General features: G+C 41.3%; 1 protein-coding gene across 4 annotated transcripts; it reads right to left on the reverse strand.

The window, feature by feature from the left end:
* Window positions 1–648: 648 nt before the first annotated feature.
* Window positions 649–24673, reverse strand: PPP1R10 (protein phosphatase 1 regulatory subunit 10). 4 transcript variants are annotated; one of them, XM_089515724.1, is made up of 20 exons: window positions 23426–24673; window positions 14264–14538; window positions 11520–11637; window positions 10706–10792; window positions 10151–10286; window positions 9888–9939; window positions 9702–9779; window positions 8878–9048; window positions 8354–8459; window positions 7441–7550; window positions 7077–7177; window positions 6811–6958; window positions 6331–6492; window positions 5452–5698; window positions 4778–4853; window positions 4133–4330; window positions 3567–3681; window positions 2925–3032; window positions 2167–2772; window positions 649–1732 (listed from the first exon to the last, which is right to left on the reverse strand). In XM_089515724.1, the coding sequence occupies exons 2-20, from the start codon at window positions 14331–14333 to the stop codon at window positions 1623–1625; spliced, it is 2799 nt and encodes a 932-aa protein (XP_089371850.1). In that variant the 5' UTR covers window positions 14334–14538; window positions 23426–24673; the 3' UTR covers window positions 649–1622. The 4 variants fall into 4 exon arrangements, with proteins under 4 accessions (XP_089371850.1, XP_089371841.1, XP_089371824.1 ...); XM_089515715.1 differs by lacking the exon at window positions 14264–14538 and having other exon boundaries at window positions 2536–2772; XM_089515698.1 differs by lacking the exon at window positions 14264–14538.
* Window positions 24674–25547: the final 874 nt, after the last annotated feature.

Below are 25547 nucleotides of genomic sequence, written 5' to 3' on the forward strand. Positions count from 1 at the left end.
AAGACTAGAGCACAGCTTTGGTGCAGCTTCTGGCTTCTTAAGATACGTGTGTCATTTAAGCAGCATACCTCCAAAGTGACCCAAAGCAGATTTTGTCCTGTCAAGAAAGTTTTTTGTGGTTTTTTTGGGCTATGAGGCCATGTTCTAGAAGAGTTTACTCCTGACATTTTGCCAACAGCTGTGGCTGACATCTTCAGAGAAACTCAACAATTTCTAGGGTGTGTTTATCTAACCTTTCATAGAAAACCATGAAATACTATCACCTCCACATAGCTACTTTTGTTAAGCAGGAGTACAGAGAAAGTGTGTGTGAGAGCAATGGAGTTGTCAGAGAGGTCAAAAAGCCAAAAGAAAAAGTACAACTTGGTTACTCAACCATGAGGGTTAGAAACTTAAGCATTCCTAATATACATCAGAACATTGATCCAGAAGAAAAGCAGACACATTTGAACCTCTTCCACACTGATTTTCACACTGAGATCAGCCCTGGATGGCAAGTTTCTAAGAAAATTCCACCATTTTGGTATGATCATTGACTGATTCAAGGAAACCAGCATGACCCATAACTCTTTCCACAACCCCCTTTTACAATCCAATTTATTTTCAAGATGAACAAACAACCTTGACTGCAACGGTTAAATTAGATAATTCACTGTTTTCCACCATGTTTATTACTAATGTACAAAATATACAAAACATAGAGGGAGACATTTTCTTTTCTTCAGGAGAGGAAGTGCTGCACCCACTGCAAGGAGAGGGGGAGACAAATGGTGTAGTGAAGAGTCCACATCTTGTGAGACAAGTTTTTTTTAAAAAAACCCACAACCAACAATGTAATCAGGAGAACAAAAATTTACCTCCTAAATCATTTGACTCAAGGTTCAGTTTTCACAGAAAACAAGTTGTAGGTTTCCCCCAATGATATGACTTAGCACCAAAGGAAATCACATCTCTACAGTCAGTGGGAACACTGCAGGGTTTTTTTTTTACAAAGGGGAGGATGGGACACCATGAGTCAAGATTGTGCAAGTGGCAGCTGCTGGAATTTTCCCTTCTCCTCAGGGAGGCCATTAGACAGGAGCTGATGATTTCTTCACCTCCGGTCCCAAAGAAAGATCCACAGGCTGTTGCTTCACCCCTGCCTCACATAAAAGAGACACTTTTTTGCCGATGCCAGCTGTTCTTCCAGACCAAAGCAGAAGTCTCCAGTGCATATTTGGTTCCTAAGAACATGCAGAATATAGCCCAGAGCCTGGGCAGGGCTATGAGCTGAGATATACACTTCCTTTGTTGGCTTCATAAGGAAATTTACACAAATTGTTATTTTAAGCCCTTCACACGTCTCTTGTGCTTTCAGGTTATTGGTGGCCTCATCAACCCACATATAGAATGCAGTGGTTCCTTTTTTGAGCATGTGGCAGTTCATAAGTAGCAGCAGATGCATCAGGAGGGAGTAGTTGCCTCCCCTTGCCCCAAGCATTTAAAGGGCCTCACAGAAGCCATTAAAAGGGTGGATGCAGCAGGAGTCTGATGGTGGAGCTGAAGCCCCCAAGTCCATGTCATGGGAATGTGCACCGATACCACAGTTAGAAGAGATAGGGAGAGGGCCTGAATCCCTAGTACTAGGGCAAGGGTGGGCCATTCACGCCTGGGTGGTAGAAGGCACAGTTGTTTTCGTACCTGCAGCTACCTTTCATTGTGAAATGACGGCAAACGGGACGCTTTGACCTGTCTGAGAAGTGCAAGAGAAGAAAATATGGCTGTCAGTCACAGCAGCAGGAAGCCCCAAACATATCACATAGAACATTTCTCCTGGGCATTCACAGGGCTCCCCTAAGATCCAAGATTCTCTCAAGAATCCCAAAAGCAAAGCAGACATTTCAAGAGCCTGACAAACCACCATTACAACCTTACAACAACATTAAAAATACAGAGAGGAGTCTTTCCTTTCCACAGCCCTGCCCACCATTGCTACATTTGAACAATCTGTTTTTTAGCAGCTAAAGAGTATCTGGAAAAAGAAGTCTTAAAATATCACCACCCCTCTACTCTCAAATAGGTGCTTGCATTCCCATTAAAGGCAGAATTGCTGAAACAATCCTGCAGCCCCATCTTTGTAAATTTCAACCCCAGAGGGGCAAAACAATTAGGATTTCCAATATTTACCTCCACCATGGCCGCCTCCGTGCCCCCAGCCGTGGTCCCCTGGGTGACCTCTGCCGTGGTCCCCTGGATGTCCCCTGCCGTGGTCCCCTGGATGTCCCCTGCCGTGGTCCCCTGGATATCCCCTGCCGTGGTCCCCTGGATGACCGCCTGGATGTCCCCTGTTGTGGTCCCCTGGATGACCGCCTGGATGTCCCCTGTTGTGGTCCCCTGGGTGGCCCCCTCCTCCGTGGCCTCCGTGGCCGCCACCACCGCCATGTCCCCCTCCATGGCTGCCACCGCCGCCGTGTCCCCCTCCATGGCCACCGCCCATGCTGTTGTTGGGAGGGCCACCCCTCCCATTGTGGGGGCCACCACTCCGTCCGCTGCTACCTCGTCCACGGAAAGGGGGATCTCCCCCTCGGCCACCACGTCCTCGGTGGAAAGGGCCAGGTCCTGGGCCAGGGCTGCCACCTCTCATGCCTCCATGGGGGCCGCCACGCATACCAGAATCCGGAGGGTCCCAGTATCCATCATTACACTGTGGAGGAGGTGGGCCCATCATCCGAGGACCACTGGGCACTCCAGGACCTGGGGGCATATTAGGGCCACCTGGGCCTCCATGTGGCCCTAGGGAAGACAAAAGAAGAAAAGGATGAGCATGATACACACCAGGACCTGAGTGCCATCCTAGTATTGGCACAACCATTTCCTCCCCTCTGCTCCATTCCAGCAATTTCATGCTGGCAACTCCTTTCTATTAACAATTAATCTTTACTTACCAGGCATGGGTCCTGGCCCCCCAGGAGGGAAATGCTGCATATTTTTAGGCCCTGGTGGGAAACCATTGGGTACTGGACCAGGTCCTTGTCCAAGCAGCACATGTGGAACTGCAACAAAAGCAAAAGCCCTGTTAAAGATGTCAATAAAAATGTGATTGGGTAAAAAGTACTATTGAATTGAGAAAGTGTAAAATCACTTGTCAAAACACAGCCTGACTGCCTGTATAATATTGGGACATAGGGTGGTATATAAACATTTAAAGATAGATAGATAGAGAGAGAGAAAGAGAGAGCACATTCTCTTTTTAGCAAACCTATGCAAACTCCTACTATTCAGGCCTGTTTGCACAGCAACACATCATGGACAACAGTCCTACCAAGCCTCATGAAGGAGACATGTGTAGAGGACCTGTACTATATGTGGGAAAAGACCTGATGAAACCAATCATATTGCCTACTATTTTATTTATTTATTTACTAGAATTAAAATAGAGGAAGTAGGGAGAATATATCAAAAAATGAGACATTCCATTATTAGACCAAGAATCAACAGGACTTTGGTAAATCAACACTTTGGTATATTGCCACGGATTCAGTGGATCTTCTCTAATTTACTGTAATTTGGATATGGCCATCTCTTACCTCCTGAAGGACCTGGTCCAGGCTGACCTTGCAAGTTGCCCAGCAGGTGCTTGATCTTGTCTGAATAATCTGGTTGTTTCATCAGTTCCTCTGTTTTATGACTGTTTGAGCCACCCTGCATAAAATACAAGCCAAAGGATTAGAAAATAGTTGTATCCTCAGCCTGCTCTCTTCTCGTTTGCTATGCTCATCCTGTATGCAACCTGCTTAGAACTGCTAGCTAGGACAGGTGGGCTGTTCAGTTTGAGGAGCATCAATCTGTCAGATCATCAGCAGGACTAGAACATGGGTTTCAGAAAAGAATCCCATCTATTGCCTTCCCGGTGCACTGTGCAAATTCTTCTCTTTTCATGCTCTCGAGGCAAGGAAGAAGAGAGAAAATTCTGAGCCTTCCACCTATCTGAAGGTGTACGGGTAAGAGGGGACCAACAGGCCAGATCAGCAAAGATGGAGGATTCAAAGCAGATGGCCAGGTGGCATTAAAAGTCGCTAGTCTCTCTTTCCAAGGCAGCTGCAGTTCATTTTCCTGCTACTTAAAAAGAGTGCACTGTGGCAGCTCTAATTACCATGATGGATGTGAGAATCTCTTGCACGTTGATGGAGGAGTTGGGGTTGGGACCCTGCGGGTTCTTGCCTGCCCCCATGCTGCCCATGAGGTTGGCTAGGACCGGGGGCAGCTTGGAGCCCCCAGCTCCGTCCGGAGACTGCGAGGAGGTGGCTGGGTCGAGTCTCTCCTCGTAGGTGGCCTCATCCATGGAGCATTCCTGAGAGAGGTGACAGAGGAGACACAAGGAGTCAGGAGGGGCTGGCTGCTGGGGAGCTGGCTGCTCAAACCCAGAGAAGACTAGCAACAAGGAAATGGGGCAGATGGGAAAGGGCTGGCTGCTCTAACCCAGGAAAGATCAGCTGTTGTTCTGATCCAAGATGTTCCTCTTCTCTAGCTTGTTTCCAAAAGACAGAAAGGAAACCAAGACACAGAGAGTGGGGGGGGGGGAGGATAATGTACTGCAGGATTGCGGGAATCCCTTTCTAACAGATGTTTCGGCTGGGCAGGGAAACTAGGAGACTTGTATATCAAGTGACCTACTCTAATTAATTCTTTCCCTACATCTCAACTGCAAAACACACCCTGACTATCACTTACACTCCAGATGTCACCCACCAAAGTTTTTCTTTCTGCTCAGTGCAGGGAAGGGTTGGGACACACTTACCTCGTCCAGAGGAATTAGCTTTGGTGGCACTGGCTCATAGGACTCTGGGTCAGGTTCATGAGGGCTGTCAGGGACACTGACGAAGAAAGACAGAGAGATTAAAAACTGGTATATACATAGCAGAGACAGAGGATAACTTGTCTAAAGCTAAGATTATTACACCAGGCATTAAAAAAGCCAGTTACAATCCTTGACAAACAAAAAATAAAGGTCCTTCTTCTGCCTCCAAAAATACTAAAAGGACAAGCAAGACCTAAACTATATGGAGCCTAGACACTACAAAAGAAAAACATATTCCAAGTACTCCCAAAATGGAACTAGTCATATAGCCTCCTCTCCCCAAACTGATCATCTTACAAAATCCTAAATGATTCTCCATTGCTAGTATCTTGCACAGTCCAGTGGTTCTCAGTCTTTGATCTGCCATGTTTTGGACTTTATCTACAAGAAGCCCTAGGGAGGGTAGCCAACAGCCAGGAATTCTGGGAGTTGAAGTCCAAAACACCTGGAAGAGCAAAGAGTGAAGACAATTGCAATAGCTCATTTAGCCCCTCTCAGCATATGTTAGGCAGAGGTTTCTTCTGGTTTCTGGAAGCCATCTACGAGTAATGTCAGCGATCTAAACAGGATCACTCATGTACAAAATAGATAAATCTACTGAACAGTTAACTGACCTTTCTTTTGAGAGAAAGAGTTCCTGTAAAATGCCCTTCTCACGCTCAGCCTGGGTGAATTTCTCTTGGCTACCACTTCCAGGCTGAACCAGTGGAGCAGGTAAGTCAATAGTCTTTGGGTAGACCCAGGGGATCTTTTCTTCCATGGCATCATAACTGAGCCGACGAGCTGTCTCAAAGGCATGGCGATCCTTCAGCATTTCTCGCTTAGCAGCCTCCCCGAAGTCCTTGATCTTGTTTACATTGACTGTGAGGATGGAATAGAGGATGACTGATCAACTGATCCACACTGCAGTTGGATCCTCTTTAGGCCATTTCTAACTTCTTTGCCTCAACAATTTTCCCAATGGTGTTGCTTGAAAGAGGAAGTAAATCCTATTCTCCTTTCTTTCCAGCAAGTTTCAATCTTTGCCCATATGGACCAAAGAAACTGACTCCAAATGTCCCTGCAGCATGCACACATAGGGTGGAACCCGGCATTGGTCGATTGGTCTACCTTACCATCCCAAGAATATTGTTTCTATATTAGAAAACAAAAAGCAAATCTAACAACACTAATACTATTGGTTGCAAAGGTAACACAGCAAAGGTATTAAAGTTCCGAGTCCTGTTACTAACCTTCTTAGAAGTCCCTTTTAAATTTTTATTTATTTCATCTTTATGCTGCCTTTCTCCCAGAAAGGGACAATTCACACAATAGTTTTTATAACTGTAATTGTGAATGCATAATTTTCATTACAATTTCACTGTTTTTATCTATCTCCTAATTGCACAAATGCAAAAACCATAATAAGGACACACAGATTCAGTCTTGTGGGAAGTCAGCATTTCACAATACAATTTATGTACTGTACATTTCTACCCAGAGAAGACCCTTACCTCGCTCTGTCTCATCCAGCTCAAAGTAAAAGTACTCTCGTAATTTGCTCTCCTCGGGCCAGCTCACTGTCTTTTTCTTCTTGCCCTTCTTGGTCAACTGTGTAGAATCCACTGGGCTCTCAGCTGGTTTGGAATCTAGCAATCCCCCCTGCTCAGAAGAGTCTGCAAAACCACATATATCCTTAGCAACAAAACTCTTAAGAAAAATCACAACCCTTTTTTGAGCCAAGGATTTGAAGAAAGAAGGTTCTTGCCAATTTCGGGACACATCAGGTTGCCATGATAACCTTCATGGCAACCTGATGTGTCCTGAAATTGGCAACCTGCCAGACACAATGTGGACAACATAGGCCTGGTAGGATCTCCCTTCTCCAATAGCAGAAGGCTTTCTGTACACACCAAGCATGAGGGAAAGTATTATGCAACGAGTTCCATCAAACCCTTCTGTTACATTGGTCATGACTACAACTTGTTACTTACTTGTATCCATTGGTTCAGGCACCTCCACGGCTGGCACAGGGGTGCCAGGTCTATCCACATCCATGGGTTCAGAGACTGGAGTAAGTTCTGGTGAAGATGGCTTTGCAGCACTGGCTTCTGGGACTGGCTTCCCCTCAAAAGGACTTGGCTAAGGGTTGAGAAAGACATCCCACCATTTAGTTACTTCCTGAATTCAGCATCACCACTTGTACCTTTTTTGCCCCCTGACCAACCAACATTTCTAGATCAATGCATAGTTTTCATACCTTTGCTGCAGTTGGAGACAGGACTTTCTTTTTCTTCTTTATCTTGATCCCTGGGACAGGAGCAGAGTTTAGGGCATCTAAGAAGCCCAAGCCTTCCATAGCTGGAATTAAATTAGGAGAAAAGGGTTAAAAACAATTCTGTAATCAAAGCCCCCTAATAGCACAAACACACTTATTGAGAACTATAATCAGTGAACACTACTAGAAATGGTAACTGGAGTTCTAGATGCAATACTCTCTCTTGCAACTTACATCTTAGCAGATTTCCTATCTGCACAAGCCCTCTATAGAAATGAAAAGGCCATGAAAACCTTTGACTTCACATCTCTATAGAAAATTAAGACACAGAAAGAGAGCAGCTTACGTTGTGGAGGAATGATCTTCACTTTAATCTCTTTGGTAGTATTGGGGGTGGTGTTGAGGGGCTTGTATTTCTTCTCAGCCGGTGGGTTCTCGCCAGCAGGGGCTGATGTGCTGTGAAGAAAGCAGTGAATAGTCAGTCTAAAGAGGAGAAAGGGTTAGGCAGGTCTCACAAATAATAATCCCTCTTGGTATTCTTGAGAGATTCCCATTTCCAAGTGTAAACTAGTTGACTGACACAAACATGGACTCAGGAGGACAAAGTAGTCTTTTCAATGCATGTCATTTCTGTGAAAACACTGATTTTGCACTGCCACCTTTCCTAACTTCTATGCACCAAGCTTTTGTAAGCAACATAATTCTCCCTCTGAACAGAAACAGCTGATCTTATTTACCTGTCCCCAACTGTTCTGTCTCAATTTACAGTGGATATGTATCAAGAATTCTCCTGCCCTTCCCTCTTCAACCAAGTGTAATTTTGGAAAGTGCTGACTAACAAGAATTAGGCCCTGTACAGATGGGTCGAAAAGGACGCCCTCGTCATGTGCGAGGGGTGCCTCGGAGTGGCACTTCTAAATGCCCCTCGCATGTGACGAAGGCGTCAAAATGGCGGTGCCCTGTACAGATGGGTGCCACCATTATGATGTGCCAGACACATAGCGTCTGCACGTCACGGCAGCACTGCAACGTTGCAACACCATTGGTCTGCGGGGAAGCCCTGCGGTTGGAGGCTGCGGCTTCCCATGGACCAAAACTAGGCACCGGCAAGCCACCCTTTTGGGGCGTTCTGTACCCCGCCATAGTTAGCATAACCCAGCACTATGTTCAAATTCTACATCTTATGGAGAAAGAACCACAAGAGAGGAAAGCCAGACAGATAGTTCCTCCAAAGACATCATTAGGACACATGAACTTACTTTTGTCGCTTCAGTGGTATTGGCTTCAAGTTATATTTATCCGAGGTTACTGCAGCACTTGTATTCTTTTTTACAGGAATGAGTGATGGAGTCTCCATTTCTAAACCTGAAAGTTAACATCAACAGTCAGCACAATTTCTAACTGTCATTCCAAAACTGCCTGAATCCTCTCCAAGGCCCATCATGGAACTACTTTTACTGTAAATGTGGTAAAAAGTATCTAAGTATGCACACAATGCTATGCCAGTACTTATGTGCTATGTGTGAATAAGCTTGTGTGATAACTGCTGTCTTGCTGGGGAGCAGAAAGTCCAGACCCCATGTTCAGCTACAGAGCTAAGCAAACTATTTCTGGATTTTAAGCTACTCATGAGTAGGGCCAACAACCCACGAATGTGTATATGAACATATAACTCATTTGAGATAAACCAAGATAAGGCACGAATCCTGTATTGTCACCATGTGCAGAACACATCCATATTACAGAAGGTGGAAGTGCCCATATTCAAACACTAAATGCTCACCAGTGGAACGGAACTTGGCATGGCTGGGTGCTGTAGTGCGGAGAGATTTCGGCTTTTCTTTCTTTTTCTCAGGTGTCTCCTCAGGTTTGGCTTCTGATTTGGCCTCCTGAGGCTTCTCCTGAACAGGTGTTTTGTTTTTATTCTCCTCCTTGCGCTTTTTCTTGTCTCGCTCTGCAAGAAAGAATCATTAGCCAGTGAGGTTCCTTCTGGAATGCAGAGAATACCACTAACTCTATAGATCAGTTAACAGTTCCAATCAACTATAGTCAACAGAGCCTAGCAAACATTTATATATTCCTAGTAAGAATGTAAAGATACTAGAAAGCATACCTAAAAGAGAAATCCACATTTTGTGTGGATTTCTCTTCGACAGGCTAGAGAAAGATACAGTTTATTATGTAAGGAAAATATAAATAATATGTTGTTTCTGAAGAATATATTTCTCTGCCTCGACTGGTGTTGCTGTATGCCTTCAAGTCATTTCTGATTTATAGCAATCCTATCACAAGTTTGTTTTTACAAGATTTGTTCAGAGAGGTTGCCAGAGCATGACTTGCCCAGTGTCACTTAGGGGTTTTCCATGGCTGAGCAGGGATTCAAACGCAGGAGTCCTAGTCCAACACTCAAACCACTACACCACAGTGACTCTTGCTGGGAAGTGTAAAATGAACTATGCTTAGAAAATTTGCTTTCTTGTACTTCTAGCCAAAATGGCCAAAAGTGGCAAAGAAATACTGAGCTTTGTGCTCTTAAGTGAAACCAGCTAGATTGGCTATTGCATATCTACAGCAAGCAAAGTATCTTTACTGCACAAAACCACTCACCTGCAGGTTGTGAACTACTTTGGGAGCGGATTACCCCCATCCAATCGCTGACCAGTACAGAAGCCAGCCTGCGAAGCTCTGGAAAATAATGAGATAATTATTCAATGAGCTGACACTTTCAATATAAGCCTGTGTCCCTGGAGCTTTTTTTAGAACTCCACATATAACCCAAAGCCAAATTAGTACCTTCATCTTCACTTGACTTGCTCAGCTGCTTCACCAGCTTGGCAGTATTGTTCTGAAAGAGATCAGAGATAAATACCAGGGTATGATATGGAATTTTGGTGACCAAAGCAGGTTAATCCTAACTTGGAGAACTGATTTTGGAAAAAGATGGACTCCAGAAAAAAAAGCTTTACTGATCTACCTGCTTTGCAGCAAAAATACCAGCCAAATACTACTGAAGACCAAGTCAAAAGAACAGTATCCAATGGTGCTTTTTGACTTACTTGTTTCAGATGATCTACTGTAAGTGGCAAATGCTGCAGCGTGAGCAGAATCTGCTGGAGAAGGGGCACATTATTGGATGCTTTGGAGCCAGTCAGCCATGTGTTGAGAAGCTTGTACCCACCAACTTTGATAAATCTGCAGAAGGTGACACAATGGTTAACTAAATCCACTATCAGTTTTTGATCATCTGTAATCTGTATTTTTTAATTGTAAACTGACTTGTATCCACTTTGGAGAAAAAAAAGGCATGACTGAAATTACTTTATATTACACTACATAACCATGCTTTCAAAAGTTCAAGATGTTACAAGGTGACTTCACTTTGCTTCTACTCTCAAAATGTAGCACTTTTCTGCCTCCTGTCCCCATCCTCCGCTATCAACATATATAAAAGTATATCTGGAATCAGAACAAACTGACTAGCTAGGTAGGCAAAGACCTCAGTAAACCCAGAGTGACCAGACTTCCCAGCCTATTCTCACCTACAGAACCTTCTCAGTTTATAGAATTAACAGACTCCATTTCATTCCCCAGAAACATCCAGCAGCTCTTACTTTGAGAGTATATCTTGTGCTCGGGTCTGCAACAGGATGTTCAGGTAGATGCAGCGGCTGACCATTTTTTGGGCATCTTTCATTAAGCTATTATCAAGAAAGAGAAATAAAAATATTCAGTTTCACTGTAGAGCCTTTTAAGAAAATCAGACTACTAATTATGTCGGCACCAATTAACACACATGATGAATAGTTGCAAAGTAAACTTTGCCCAGTGATTCCAGAAGGTTCCAAGCTGAACTGCACAGGCGCAATACAACGCGCAGAGACCACGAAGAAAAAACAATATATACGTATGTGCATGCATGTATGTTGAGACAGAAATTGAAATTTTGGCAGATATCTGCTGACTTAGTAAGTTGGCTTTGACTCCAAAATTCATGAACCAACATCCTGATGGCCATAATGTGTGATGGGGAGCCAACTTAATGTAACACTTGCCCAATAAATCTTTTCAATTACTTTCCTCCTAAACTATGCATGTTGGTTCCTACATCATGCATACCCCCAGTGAAAGACAGATCAGGAATAGGCTGAAGGGGAAGGCTGGACAATCTTTTTATTGAGTGCATGGTTCCCAATACTGGATCTCCATTGATTCTGGAAGTTGTATTACCAACATGCAATGACCCAACTGTGGGTATCACTGTATTAACAACTATTTTGGAACCTCACAGAGCTCGCATACTACATGAGCAGAATACAATGGGAATCAATTATTTTTGAAACAGTAATATCAACTCAAGATGTCATTATTCCAGGGCTTTGCAGTGACAATCAACTGAATTCCATTTTTTTAAGATCAATAACCTACTTGAAAATCTTAGTGATGCCTTCATGGGTTCTGACGTCTCCATCTTTGCCAAGGAAACAGTCCAATCCTTTCAAAAGCTCCTTAGGATCTATTGGTCTGGAGCCCATGATGGTAAATTCTGTTAAAAAACAGGGGAGAGGTGGTTACCAGTTACCAAACTCTCCCAAAATGTCAAAGACCTTCTATTGCTTAACAGTATGAAAAATCTCTGGAAGCAGCTTGTTACCATTGTAAGTGCAAAGTATGATCATATTTCCTCTAACTGTAAAACATTCAAATATTTTAAATCAGGAGGGATATTTTTTTTAATTGGGTCTTGAAGCTTTGGATTGGAGGAATTTCCCATTTTTGTCAGTCTGACAAAATAAAATAGCCAGAGACCACACACACACCAAAGTGGTCCTGACTTTTGTATCAACACAACCACCACATTCATCATGACCTTTGAACTCAGGATGTCAACAGTGTCAAACTCCTCTCTTCAGCACAAAGTAAATTTGATTCATGGTTATTGAACTGCAATAAAATCATTTGCTCTTTGGAAGTAGCTACACACGCAGTTGTCTCATATGTATCAGTAAAAACAAGCATGTACCTATTGTTCTGAATTGGGATATAGGCATGTATTGACTTTCACCTACTCCTGAATATACAGATTTTGAGTATATTTTCTGGACTTTTATGAACTTCATAGCACAATCCTATGCAAGTTTACTCAGTCAGTTCTACTGCGCTCATTAGAAGACATCCTGATTATTAATCCTATCTCACCCCACTAAGGCCCAAAGCTAAATTAGACCCAAGTATACATAAGACTACACCCTTAGGTCTCCTTTTCCTAACCTTTTCTCATGCAAGGTTTGAGTGCAAGAAAACTTGCACACATTGGACCCTAAATACTAAATAATTTGGCAAGATGGAGAAGGCTACAATAGCTGTGTTCAGTAGAAAGGTGTAAAGCTAAAGTATTACAAGAATCAATTTTATTGGCAATGCATTATTTCCAGCATTCAGACTTACAACTAAACTAGCAGAAACATAGAACAGCGCTCACAGAATGTTCAACAGCAAATGTGCATTTACAACATGTCCTTTTGATGTATTTTTTCCACACTGGATCTTCACCTCAGCCCTATCAGCTCATGTTGTTCACTACTTTGCTGGCATGACACTAAGAACATAAGCATATCGTTTGCTATTATTGAAGCTGTATTATAAGTGGTAATTCTCTAATGAAAGCTCATGCTTATTTCTGTTGGACTATTTACTCACCAGGTGAGTGCCAAAGGCAGACAACACAAAACGGTATAATTGCTTAAAGGTACCATGTAATACAAACTAGCTGGTCAAGACTCCATTGGCACTGAAGGTGAGCAGATAATCATCTATTTGTTTATGTCAGGCTAGGCACATAGTAAAATCAAAGGGCTCACCTAGTTATGTGCTCATAAAACAAGGTCCAATTGTGTGAATTGGATACACAAGTTAGGTAGCTCAAAGCCTCACCAGTTCCTCACTATCTAGGATTAACTGCCACCATTTGACAATGGCTGTCAGCAGGTATATACACTCCTAGAATTTTTTTTGAAGATGAGCCATTCTTTTTTCAACAGGCTAATTCTAGGCACTTAACCTTTCTACTGTTTACTTTTGTAGCCATTTATATTATTGCTGTAGAACTTGACTAGTGCTATTTTCATAAAAGCATGTTTTGGGGACCATTGGGCTGCTAAACTGTTGTGAATACTTAGGATGTAAATCTGTTCTGTGTAAATCTGTGCCAACTTGTCCCACAGGTTGTTTTGCATGTCAAGCACCAGCTGCACATACAATTAAATCACAGCAGCCAATGTTTTTGTTGTCTTCTGACACATAAATTTGCTTGTATGACATATCCTGCTCTGAGCACTTCTTCACATTGATTTACTACACTCTGAATACAGAACACCGATTTATCTTTGTTCTGGTGGTGGCCTGTCAGTATCACAAGTTTAAGGAGTTACCTTTTGTCTATCCTCCCCAGTAGTGCCACTTTTAACATAAGGGGGTGCTACCATTTGAGATTCTGCAAAGTATCCTAAACATATCTTTGACCTTTCTTCTACTGTTTTGGGGTCAGACACCACCAAGTGGCTTTTACAGGAGTGCAAGCCCTAGGTGATACATGGGCATCTCCATGAAGCAGCTGTTTTTGCTTTCTTGATACACGAAGAACAGCCCATGTGTGTTGAACATGCTCATGTTTATAACATCCCTTTGTATTGATTCCCTTAGGCCTGAGTGTGCCTACATGGACTAAGTGTTATCTATTTGTCTTTCATAGGTGGGCAATGATAAAGAGTAATAGCACTGCCAACATGTATCTGACCCACCCCCATTGATCCCATGTGCTACATCAGGAGGCATTCTAATTAAGTGCATCACTAAGGCAGGGATCTGCTACAGGACAGTTGAACTGTCTTCTATTTAAGTAATCTCACGTCAAGCATGTTTTCAGAACAGATATAGCATTGGACTCTTGAATCCAAACGCAGTATTCTCAGCCATGTCGATTGGATTTTCTCCCTAAAAATAGCTGGGCTACTTCCAGGTGTAGTCCTGCATTCTTCTAATTTCTTGATTTGGTTATTTTAACCAGGTTGACAGTCCACTGCTGCAAGGAATCAATAAGCATGTATGCATTCTTATGAAGGCAACATCCAAGAACAGTTGGCAGCCAAGTGGGGATTGGAAATAGGCGTTACCAGCTTGTTGCTTGTAGAGATCTCTGTGTAGCTTCAGTCCAGTTGTGAAGCATTTGCACTTATCTTCCATGTCAGTGAATTCACCCTGTGGTGGAGGCCAAATGACCAAGTGGGCTTTGGAGACTGAACTCCCCTTTCACCCCACAAGACCCTCCACAACCAAGGGAACCATACAAAGGTGAGGATGACTTGAACTGATGATGCTTGGGCTCAGTCTGCTTTGGTAGTGAAGAGGACTTCAGTCTCCAGAGCTGTCTATCTGGCACTTTCCAGCACTACATTCCCAGGAAAAGAGTCAAAAAATAAAAATGTTAACTTCTGTACAATTTGAATCCCCCAAGCCTCCCCATTCCCCACCACTCTGTAGTTTTGGAAGCAGTTTCTTGGCACTCCAAGGACACCCACACTTATGAAGGGAATAGGATTGTCTGGTGCTGACAGTCCTTGAGGAAGGCTCTTCTATGAATGGCATCATTGTGATTCCTAACTGAAACAACACCCGTATCAGATCACTGTGCCCTTTCTCAAAAACAGTGTAATTCTTCCGAACCTGTGCTTTAATATTTTGCCCTCCCCCATTTCATCTGATACACTGACTAATGAATCTAAAGTTATATATAGTTCAGCATTTGAGAAGATGAACAACACTAGAGATTGTGTGACTCTACAGAGTCTAGGTAACATCTTTCTCATGTTTTCAGCTTCTATGTCACAATTTCTCACAAGTTTCCTATATGTAATGTTAAAATTTTAGACCTGTATGAATTTCAGCTTATTAAAAAGGGGCTCATTCTAAACTTGGTAAAGTTGGGCACTGAAAAAAATTCAAAAGGCCATGTGCAAACTTTTAAGTGCTGCAGAAATCACTATGACAAATATCTTGTATTTGGTCAAGGTTTATAGAATAAAGCCCTGTTTTTAAAAGAACAAAGTACTAAAACACCTGAAGAATAATCAATGTATTATGGCAAAGTATGCACATGGCAAAGTAGCTTGCAGACTTGAGTTGTGTCATTATGTCCATTAGCTTTGAAGACACCACAAGCTTGTTGAACGTTTGGCTACAACAGACTACAATCTATGAAAAAACTGTTCTGAATTCTTTATGCCTGTTAAAAGATTGTTTCAAGAAAAAGCAAACTTGTTAAGAATTATTTCATGATGCAGTTCTCACCTCAAAGCAATGCATCCTACTGTATTTAGTTTTGATTTTTCATTTTACTTTCTTGCAGATACACAAAGCTGTAGTGTTTGGATTTCAAATACTATGCAACTATTTTTCACACAGATTGTACCCTTGAAATCTTGATGACAGATCAGGTATGTACAGTAAGTTATAATACTTATGACTGAAAATTATTTCTGATTTAAAAGATCAGTTAAAAGTTTGTACAGCCAAGCTTTTAAAAAAAGAATCATCCTTATCTCCTGTACTACAACTTCTGCAAGAAGGTACAATTTTCAGGAATCATCCATAAGAGACATGATCACTAATAAAGCCAAAAAATTAAGTTCCCCACAAAAAGATCTATTTTTAATAAAAAAAAAAACTAAAACAGATTTGGATTTCTAACTAGAAAATTCATTTTTAACACAATACTATGTAGTAACTGGAGAACCACCCCTTTATGTCATAGTACTTTTAAATTACTTTGCCGTGGCACCAAATTGATGTGAAGGTGGTTCAATTATTCCACCTAACAAAAGTGCTCATTCCTGTAGTCCACTTCTATATTTATTCGAACAGACCTCCAAGTATGCATGTTTAGAACTCTGGTTTTTAAAGATCTAAAAGTGGTATTCTAACAACATTTGGAAGATAGTTACATATATTTGTTTTTAAACTGATAGAATCTTAACAGCCTGCAAGCTGGTAGTTAACGTTTAAATTGCTAATGAAGTTCAAATGTATTAAAATGTTACACAGTAAGTTGGTTATATATAAAAAAGAGAAAATGGCATTGTCTGTTTAATTTCAGTTTCAAACCATCAAGTCAGCCAAATTGAAAAATCCCTCCTGATGCATTAACCCCCATTCCCCATCATACCTAGCCAACATGGAATGATGGGAAATAGTAAACATATATAGTTCTAAATCCAATTGTTAATCCCAACTAAAGACCTATTAAATCAATTGGAGTAAGTTATAATGATTCAGTAAGGCTATTCTACTCAGGACTAACAGCATTTCAACATTCGCTGCAGCCCACCACTTTCAATTTCAGGTGTAACTGCTTTCATTTCAAGCTGTAACTGTTGAAATAATTGACTAAGATTAAGAGATGAAATTAACAAATACTCAGTTATCCTAAGTGTGTACACTTAGCAGTACAGTATTCATTACTCAAGCAATGGAATATGTTCTTCCACTGAGGCTGCAATTTCACACAGTAACCTTATATGATCACTTGAAAGTAAATCCCATTGAGTTCAGCAAGATCTCATCCCAAGTGAAAATATATAGGAACAGAGTAAACAAAGCCATGTGAGCCAGTATGGTGTAATGGTATAAGCTCTAGACTATGAGTTAGGAGACCAGGTTTCAAATCCCTGCTCAGTTATGGAAACCCACTGGGTGACCTTGGACAAGTCCACCTCTCTCAGCCTCAGAGGAAGACAAAGGCAAACACCCTCTGAACAAATCTTGCCAAGAAAACCCTATGATTAATCCTATGAAAACGCTTTAGGGTCACCTGAAATCAGAAATGACTTGAAGGCACTTAACAACAACAACAACAACACAAAGCCCCATGCTGAACAGCATGAACGTTAAAGAAATTTTAAGTATTTTAAAATACTGAACATGCCAGAAAAAGTAACAGGAAATGCTACATCTACAGGAAATTTTGCACAACCAAAGCATTATTCTACCTGAAAAAGGACTGTCAGCAGTTTTGAGAGCTCTAACTGTCCAATAGCTCTGTAGAGGAAGCTTCCTTTAAAGCCAAGGTCTGATTAACATTCATGAAGAAATTAGCTGATTTATTATTTATTATCTCTTTCCTCCGAGATGCAACTAGTGTGCTTTGCTAATCTTTCCGCACTTGGTCAAACCATAAATGAAGCAGGAAAGTTGCAGTTCAATATGAAAACTGATCTCAAGATCATAAATACTATCCCCTATTTCTGTAATAATGATTTCAAACTCTAGAAAATACACCTTGAACTGCAATTCCATCTATTAGGCAAAGAACTACCACTTGAACTAGATCACAAATATTGCAGTCACCCTAAAAGCATCTTCAGTTTACAAAGACAGATATATTTTACAAGGGCATCTAATTTGGAAAGCATAGGGGTCCACTCTTAAGTTACTCCTATCAGGCAAGACAGGTGCACTATAGGCTCTATTTGGTCTAATTTCATTGCAGGTACTTAGGAACTGCTCTTTAATATTAGAATCTGACACAAGAACATCACTGTTACTGGGCCATGTAACCCCCATCACGAAACACATGCAGCAGTGAACATACCACTTTTGGGCTAGTCACTGTTTCCCAGATAATTAACTGGGGAGTGGAATCCCTCATAATTTAAAATATAGGTCTTTTCTCTTCAGCCAATTCAGCACAAAGCTTTCATTTCGTAAAACTTTTAACACAAGATTTATCAAGGTGAGGGGACAGTAGCCTTATGGAATCTACTTTTTAAAAAGTAGACTTGTTGTTCATCAACTTGGAGCCTGAAGCTTTCAAAACTGATCAAAACAGTGCATCAAGGATAGATTTACATGAAAACCTAAGCAACATGCTTAATACATACTTGGGATTGGAACCAAGCTCACAATTCTCTTTCACAAAACACAATTTCCTCTCATGTGTCCTTTGTTGTAGCAAGTGAATTTTGGGGTGAGAGGTATATGATTCTTGTATGTGCTATTGTTAAAAGATAATTGAGCTAGAAACTCTTGCTGACCTACTGAAAAATACCAGACAGAAAAATCAACCAACAGAGCCTGTATCTACTGCTTTGTGTTTCTACAGATGTGCAGTCAAAGAACAATACATAATATAAAAATTTAGTCGCAATGCATTTAGATTAAAGGCCATGTTTAGTACAGATGCCACTCTAAACAAATTCTAGAACAGGTGTGCGATCACACATGCTTCAGGTCTTAGCATTCAAGTTATGTAAACAACTCTCATATTTAGAAATTTGTCAAGATATAGAATTAAGAAATGTAGGTATTTAGGTGCGTAGCAATTATTTTGATCATTCATAAACTTAATGAAATTAAACATACATGCCATTTTCATACTATATTAAAAGACCAAGTTCTAAATAGAAGAAAACATTTAATATTTTAGTTAATTGGTAATACTGTGTCAGCCAACTCTGTTACGCTGAAATCCAACAAAATCCAATTTTCAATACAAACAATGCAGCTTACTGTACATTGCACATTGTCTAAGGTGAGAACAACAATTTTAATTTTGGGTACTTTCAAATGAGCAATCAAGCTTTCATCCCAAAATACTTTATATAACTATAAATAATGGGCCTTTAACATTATTTTAAGGCAATACAAAGTTTGGGGATGCCAGTGATGCCCTCAATTCCCAAGGAACACTTCCAACAGAAATGTATTGTTCATCTTTTGCCAAAGAGCAGGCTGGTGATATTAGATGCAGCACATCAAAGCTATACAATAGCTTGATCTCACCATATTGCTTTGCTAATAATACAAAGAAACCTACAGAACTTTTGGAAATACTAGTTTGGACTAGCTGAAGCAGAGCTTCCTGGACAGGATAAGGAACTGGTTATTGGGGGGGGAATAAACACAGTGATACTATAACCACAAGCTAAGTGCATCTACTCATCTTGTCTCTCCTTCCAATTGCCCCAATTCACCTGAAAACAGGTTCTTCAGGATTGGACTCCATGGGGAGAGAGCAGTTTAGTACTTACATTTACAGAACGGAATCAGGATTTTAATCCAATGAAGACACACATCTTCATATCCTACAATTCTATTAACATATGTTAGCAAATGTTTTTAAAATGTGCTCTCAGGGGAACTGCTAGAGCAGTAGTTGCCACTGCAGATTACCCTCCCCTTTTAGGTACAGCTGCTTTACTTTCTATTAAAAACAATTCATTAATGTAGTGTGCTAAAGAACTTCCAGCCTAGCAAGCATGGAGGAGCTGAACAGTAGCATGTAAAGCAGTATTTCATGGGAGTACAAAAAAAATAACCACCACCAATCTTCACTTTTTAAACACTATAGCAACCCTCTGAAGCATTTTGTCTGGTTTCTCATTTCTGTTTCCAAGCACTGAACTATGGAATCCAGCTGATTCTTCTTATGCTAGTACCCGATTCTGCAACAAGTTTTTAAAAACATAAGTCTAGAAAGGAGGTGTATTAGGTTTCAATCTTCCAACAGATATACCTGGAGACTGATTCCTCAGGTTTAGATACCCCCACTAATTTCCACGTACATCCCGCCAAAATTAAGCTGAATGTTGCAGTAAAGCCATGTACCAACACATTTTTATACAAGCATGTTGCCTGTATGTCAAAAATTTTCCTTAAGAAAGTTGGTCAGATTATTCAAGCTACTTTTTACAAGATTATTTTAAAAAATAACTCTGGTTCACTAATCCAAATTCCAGAGCTGGGTAACCTCTGCCCTATGTCTTGTCCTGAAGAATTACTGCCCAACTGTGGACTCCTGAGTTCTTTTTAAAAGGGGCTCATTCCCTTCCGTGTCGTTTTCACCAATTTTAGTTGCACTTACATGGAAATTAGGCCTCAGTATTTCCTGTCACGTATGTTCAAAAATGCAGACTCTATTCTTTGTCAGTATATACTGAAGACTAGGTTGTTTTTTTAAATGAGGGAATACCTCCCCCCTTCTAGTGTACAGTAAGCAGGAGATAAGACCACAGGTTGAACGGTCATCCCTCAAATGTATGGTAGTCTTAGACAATCCATCCACTTCCTTTGGCAGCTACTAAAATGAAGAAACAGGATGAGAATTTCTGCTATCTTGTGGGGAAAACATAATGGAAAGTGGGGAAGGGCAGGCTTCCGGCTGTATGTTTTTACATTGCACATACAGAGAGGAAAAGCTCAACCACCTGCCCCAAGTCTTGTGACATCTCATTGCCTCACCAAATTACTGGCTGACATAATAATGTAACAGTAACATCTGGCAGAGGGAATGAGACTGATGCCAGAACTAAAGCCAGCATATCTATAAAACTGTTAACTGGACAGCAGCTCTTTTGTTAAGGATTCCAGAATCGTTTCAGAATCCTAAGCAAACCAAAATTCCACATTGTTCTTCCATAAAAGGAAGGAATCTTTTGAACAATGGATTTAAAGGGAAACTTATGATCAGCTAGTTTTACCTACTCTAATGTTGGGTAACTTGGCAGCTAAGCAGCTGCCACTTTCATAACGTGAGCTCAAAACTGAATCCCTTAGCTTAAAAACCATGATCTCAGGTACCTTTTGAATTCAAATGCATTGCTTGTTGCTGAGTTTTCTAATAGGCTGCTAACCCAGAACTTTCAGTTGTGCATTTATGGTAAGAGTGAACGTTTGTACCATTCTGTGTGAATTTTAAATGCCTTTTTGGCCCGCTCCTAATTTGTTGCATAAATATTGCTAGGTATCCTGCAACTGCTCTAGACAACCTGTTGTATCCAAAATAGCCAACACTTCTTCAGTGTTTTGAAAGCAAAAGGCAAACCTGACTACAACAGGTGCACAGTCTGAACAGGAAGACACCCACATTTGAAATTAAATGGTCTTTTGCCAGGTTTACATTTTCATTCTATTCTCCATCCTTGAATTAAGATATGACAACATTGTTCTCAAAGTACCCTGAGATGTTCTTGTGTGAAATGGCAGGTGCATTAATTTGGCAATAAAGCCAGAACAGTGTCATCAGTTTATGGAGGTGGGACTTACAATATGAAATGCTACCACCGGAGATGTAGGTAAGAGATTTGTGGAACATTCCCCTTGTAGCACCAGCACTTAACGCAAAAGTCTCAAGGGCAGCATCACTTAAATGCTAGTTGATCAAGAAACTGGATTCCTGTTTTAAGGAATTAACCAACTTGGAAAACACGTAAACTAGTGTCCTCAACAGACTGGCAAACATTTAACACCCTTAACAGCCTGCATGCATCAGTAGGTGTCACTTCATGGTGTTGACAATGGAAGAGAACAGCAGCAAAAAAAAAATAATAATTTAAAAAATGAACAAAGTGGTCTGGAACAGAAATGAAGGTTGTGAAATGTAATTAATACCAGAAAGATTTTGCTTACCAGGTGGAATTGTGGCTGTTCCCCTCCCTTTGATGAGGTAATACAAGTGCTGGATTCCCTTTTTTCCTAATGATCACTTCTTTCCTAGTACATTGTACAGGAACTCTGGAATGTGGCAAATTAATACAAGACTCCCCCCGTGCCCCTTTGGTGTGCATGTGGACAGAGAAAATGCCAAGAGCCCCCACCCCAGGACCTTTTAAATTACTTTCAGCAAGTGTCAATGACACCTGCTAAACAACTGGGGTCCAGTGGTAGCATTTCATATCAACAATTAGATCTGATTAAACTAAGAAACATGCTTCTGACCCATCCCACCTTCAAAGAGACCCAGGTGAAGAAGAAGAAAAAAAGAGCAGGGGGGGAAGAGAGAGGAAGAGGACACAAAACAGTTGCCTTTCTGATAGTAACACAGGCACTTAACAGATTTGTCTCAACAAAGGCATAGCAAACATGAAGAGAGCACTGAAATCCAAAGCTCTTGTGTGATGCTGAAACCTAAAAAAAGAAACTTGGTGGATTTATGATGATACTTTGCACTTCTCGAGAGGAACCTAGATTTCCTATAGAGGAAATGGGAGTGGAATTCTGTTAGATCCTTTTGTAAAAGGTTGCAAGGCAGAAGGGTAAGACACTCCCCCCTCCCAACCGCATCTCCTTCCCTCCATTTCATGACTGTCCGCTTGGGCGCCAAGCACAAGCCATTCGGGGGAGGAGTTTGTTACAAGCTGCTTACATCAGCTCCCTTGCCCAGAAAGCCTTGTGAGTTCTTGTAGAGAAGGAAGGAGAGAGGCAGCGACGCCATTTTAGAAGCACAGACGGTTAGGAAAAAATAAAGCAAGGCGGCTTCAGAACCTCTTAGGAAACTACAGCAATACAACCCACATCACATAAACGATTTGTATCATTTTATGTCAGTTCTATAAGCTAGAACCTATTTAACAGTTGGGGCAACAAGTTATGTTCTGGTGAGTGCCAGACTTAAAAACCTCATTCTTGACCATTGCGGCAGGGTTAATACTGCCTCTCCCCCCTTTCCCCCTCCGCACATGGGGGAGGTAGGACAAGAGTTCAAACGGAAACATCCTGCAAAAGGAAAGATACAATGTTGCTATTCAGGGACAAAAGATAAAATACCGCCATAGTGCAGTTGGGTGGGGGGAATATAGATGGGAAACAACAGCCTAAGCACACTAGACCTCATTTGAGTCCGACAGATCTCTGCAACCTAATAACAAGGGTTTTTTGTTTTAAAAAATTACATACTGGATTGGTTTAAAACGATTTCCCCAAGCCATTTTTGCAATCTTTATTTCTAGATTGCCTATTAATTTTTTCCAGTATTACACACCTATATATATATATATATATATACATTAAAAAACCTTCCAATATTTTTTTAAACGAAACACAACCCCCCTCCCTTTTAACACTTAACAAATTTTTAAAAACAGCGAAGACTACAACAGTAATTTTAAATTGTCTGACTGCTGGCTACTGCCCAGTTATCACTTTCCTTCTTGTCCCTTCTGCTCTCGCCCTGCAATCTTTATGTACAGATTGCTTATTTAGCTCAACTTCCACGTCTCCCACACAAAGAAGCAGTACTTTATGGCTCAGTCACCACCATCTGTTATGTGGGAGCTCATTAACCCTTGACAAAGTCCTGGAGCCGATGGGTTTTCTAAAGAGACCATCGCGCTCCTTATAAATATGCATTTTGGGTGGCAAAATGCCTGCGTCTTAAGGGTTAACACCTCAGTTAAAGCCCACTTCCCCTCCTTTTTTTGGTCTTTTCTTCGTGCCGTTCGCTCACTTCGACACGGACGACTGGTTTTTTTTTTGGTTCGGTTGGTTGAAAATGCGACACTTACTATCCAATTAATTTTCTTGTCGGCAGCGCCTCAAAAAGGTTTAGTTTTGGATTAAGCTGTGTTGTTGTTGTTTTTAAAGAAAAAAAACAATAAATTTGGTCTAGCTCATATCTTTCTCTCTTTTGTTTTTAAAAAAGGCAACTTTTTGACCGTCAACGATTAACAAAAAGTCGCATGATAAAAAATAATAATAATAAATCAGGGTTTAAGTTGTTGCTATAAATATATAGGTTTGCTTTTTTATGTTTTTAAGTGGCGGTTGTTCTCTCCCTCAGGCCAAGAAAGAATTGGAAACAGCTTCCCAATACAGACGATCGGATCGGAATGAAAGGCTGGCTTTTTTGTGTGTCGTCTCAGGAGGCTCAACTGTGGGGGCTTTGTTTCTCTTTGTTTCGCGATGCCTTGAACGGTGTGTGTCTCAAGACTCAGAGCAAACCTAAGGAAGGAAAAACAAAAGACATAAAACACAGTTAGGCTTTTTTTAATCGTTTTTACAAAGAGTGATTAAACATTAAGAGGAAGGAAAAATAAACCATTAACAAAAATATATATTCCCAGTAACAAGATGCCTTTCAATAGAAACCGAAGCAGGGCTTGGTTTTTTGGTCTTTTGTTTCCCAATTTCCACCCAGTAATTATTTGTTTTATAGGGTTCCTACTTGATTAAAAACTTAAAATTAAGCTTTGAAAACCTTTGATTTATTTATCTTTGTGTTCTGTTTTTGTTAAAATCCTATTATTATTAAAAAGGTTTTTATTTCTTATTTGTCAAAGGTTTTTATTTTTAATTTATTTTTTTGGGGGGGGGGGTCAAAGGATTTTGATAAAGAAGGTTTTTTTCCCCCTGAATCCCTGATATTTTTATTTATTTATTTTTGGGGTCTTGTTTTTGTCAAAAGGTTTTTGTTTTTATTTATTTTAGTGGTTTTTTGACAAAAACAGTAACCAAAAATAAATAAATAAATATCTCAGGGTTTTGATCCTGAATTTAATTTTTTTTAATTGCCCACTTCTATGAATGGCCACATTTTTTTTGCTTATATATAGGGACCCTATAAAACCCTATAAAATGGAATAACTACTAGGGGGAAACTGGAAAATTTCGATGGAGCCGTGTTTTGGGAATGAGGAGGAAAAGGAGGAAGGGAAAAATAATTATAATAGCCGCAGCGTCGTACCCTTTTGTCTCCCCTCCCCAGCCGCTTCCCCCGCAATAAACGCTCGCCGAGAGACACGGTACTCACCTTTACACAGACCCCAGAATGGCCGATGGGTGCGCGCTCACCGCCTTTTATACCCGGCCCCTCCCTCCTCTCGGTAGCCACGCCCACCGCCGCGCCGCGGCCGCAGAACAAAGACTTCAACCGCCACGCCCTAACGTCGCCCGACGAAATACGGCACGAAATTTATATCCACGCGCACCGTCCGAATCGCCTTTTCAAATCCTATCCGACCGTGCCGACCAAAATTAATTTTACTCCCGATAAAGCTTGTGACGCAGTTAGCGGCTCGTTAATGCGCATGCGTCGTCCGTTGCCAGACTGCGGAGGCGAGGGCGGGGACGTTGGGGCAACGTGCACGCGCGCGGGAGCGGGCTTCCGCCCTTGTGTCTCAGCGAGGAAGAAGTTGTAACTGAGCATGCGCTGAGTTGGGCGGTGGCCGGCTGGTGAGTGGGGGAGGGGGAAGTCCGAAGTTGCACAATGGTCGTCGTTCTGCACATGCGCAGAAGTGGAGACGTTTGTGGCGCAGTTGTCAGGACCGTTCTGCGCCTGCGCAAAGCACATTTATGTACACAAAGCACGCAAACGCGCAAAAAAACTTACACTGAACTCAAATATGTATTTATAAATAAACCCACGCAAAAGGGTTTTGTAGCACCTTTGACACTCATTGACTGAAGTTGGTAGCATGAACTTTTCTAGATGAAAGTCCACTTCCACAAATAATGGTCCAAAACACACTGTGGAGATAATCCAGTTTGAAACCGCTTTAATTGCCCTGGCTCAATTGTAGGGAATGCTGGAAACTAGTTTTGTGAGACATTGAGGCTTCTCTGTCAGAGAGCTCTGGAGCCACAGTAAACCATAGTTTCCAGGATTCCCTAGCACTGAACCAAGGCAGT

The sequence above is a fragment of the Sceloporus occidentalis genome, unplaced genomic scaffold (assembly GCF_023333645.1).
Source record: "Sceloporus occidentalis isolate IW3139 unplaced genomic scaffold, rSceOcc1.0.p SCAF_1, whole genome shotgun sequence".
In the NCBI taxonomy this organism is placed as follows: domain Eukaryota; kingdom Metazoa; phylum Chordata; class Lepidosauria; order Squamata; family Phrynosomatidae; genus Sceloporus; species Sceloporus occidentalis.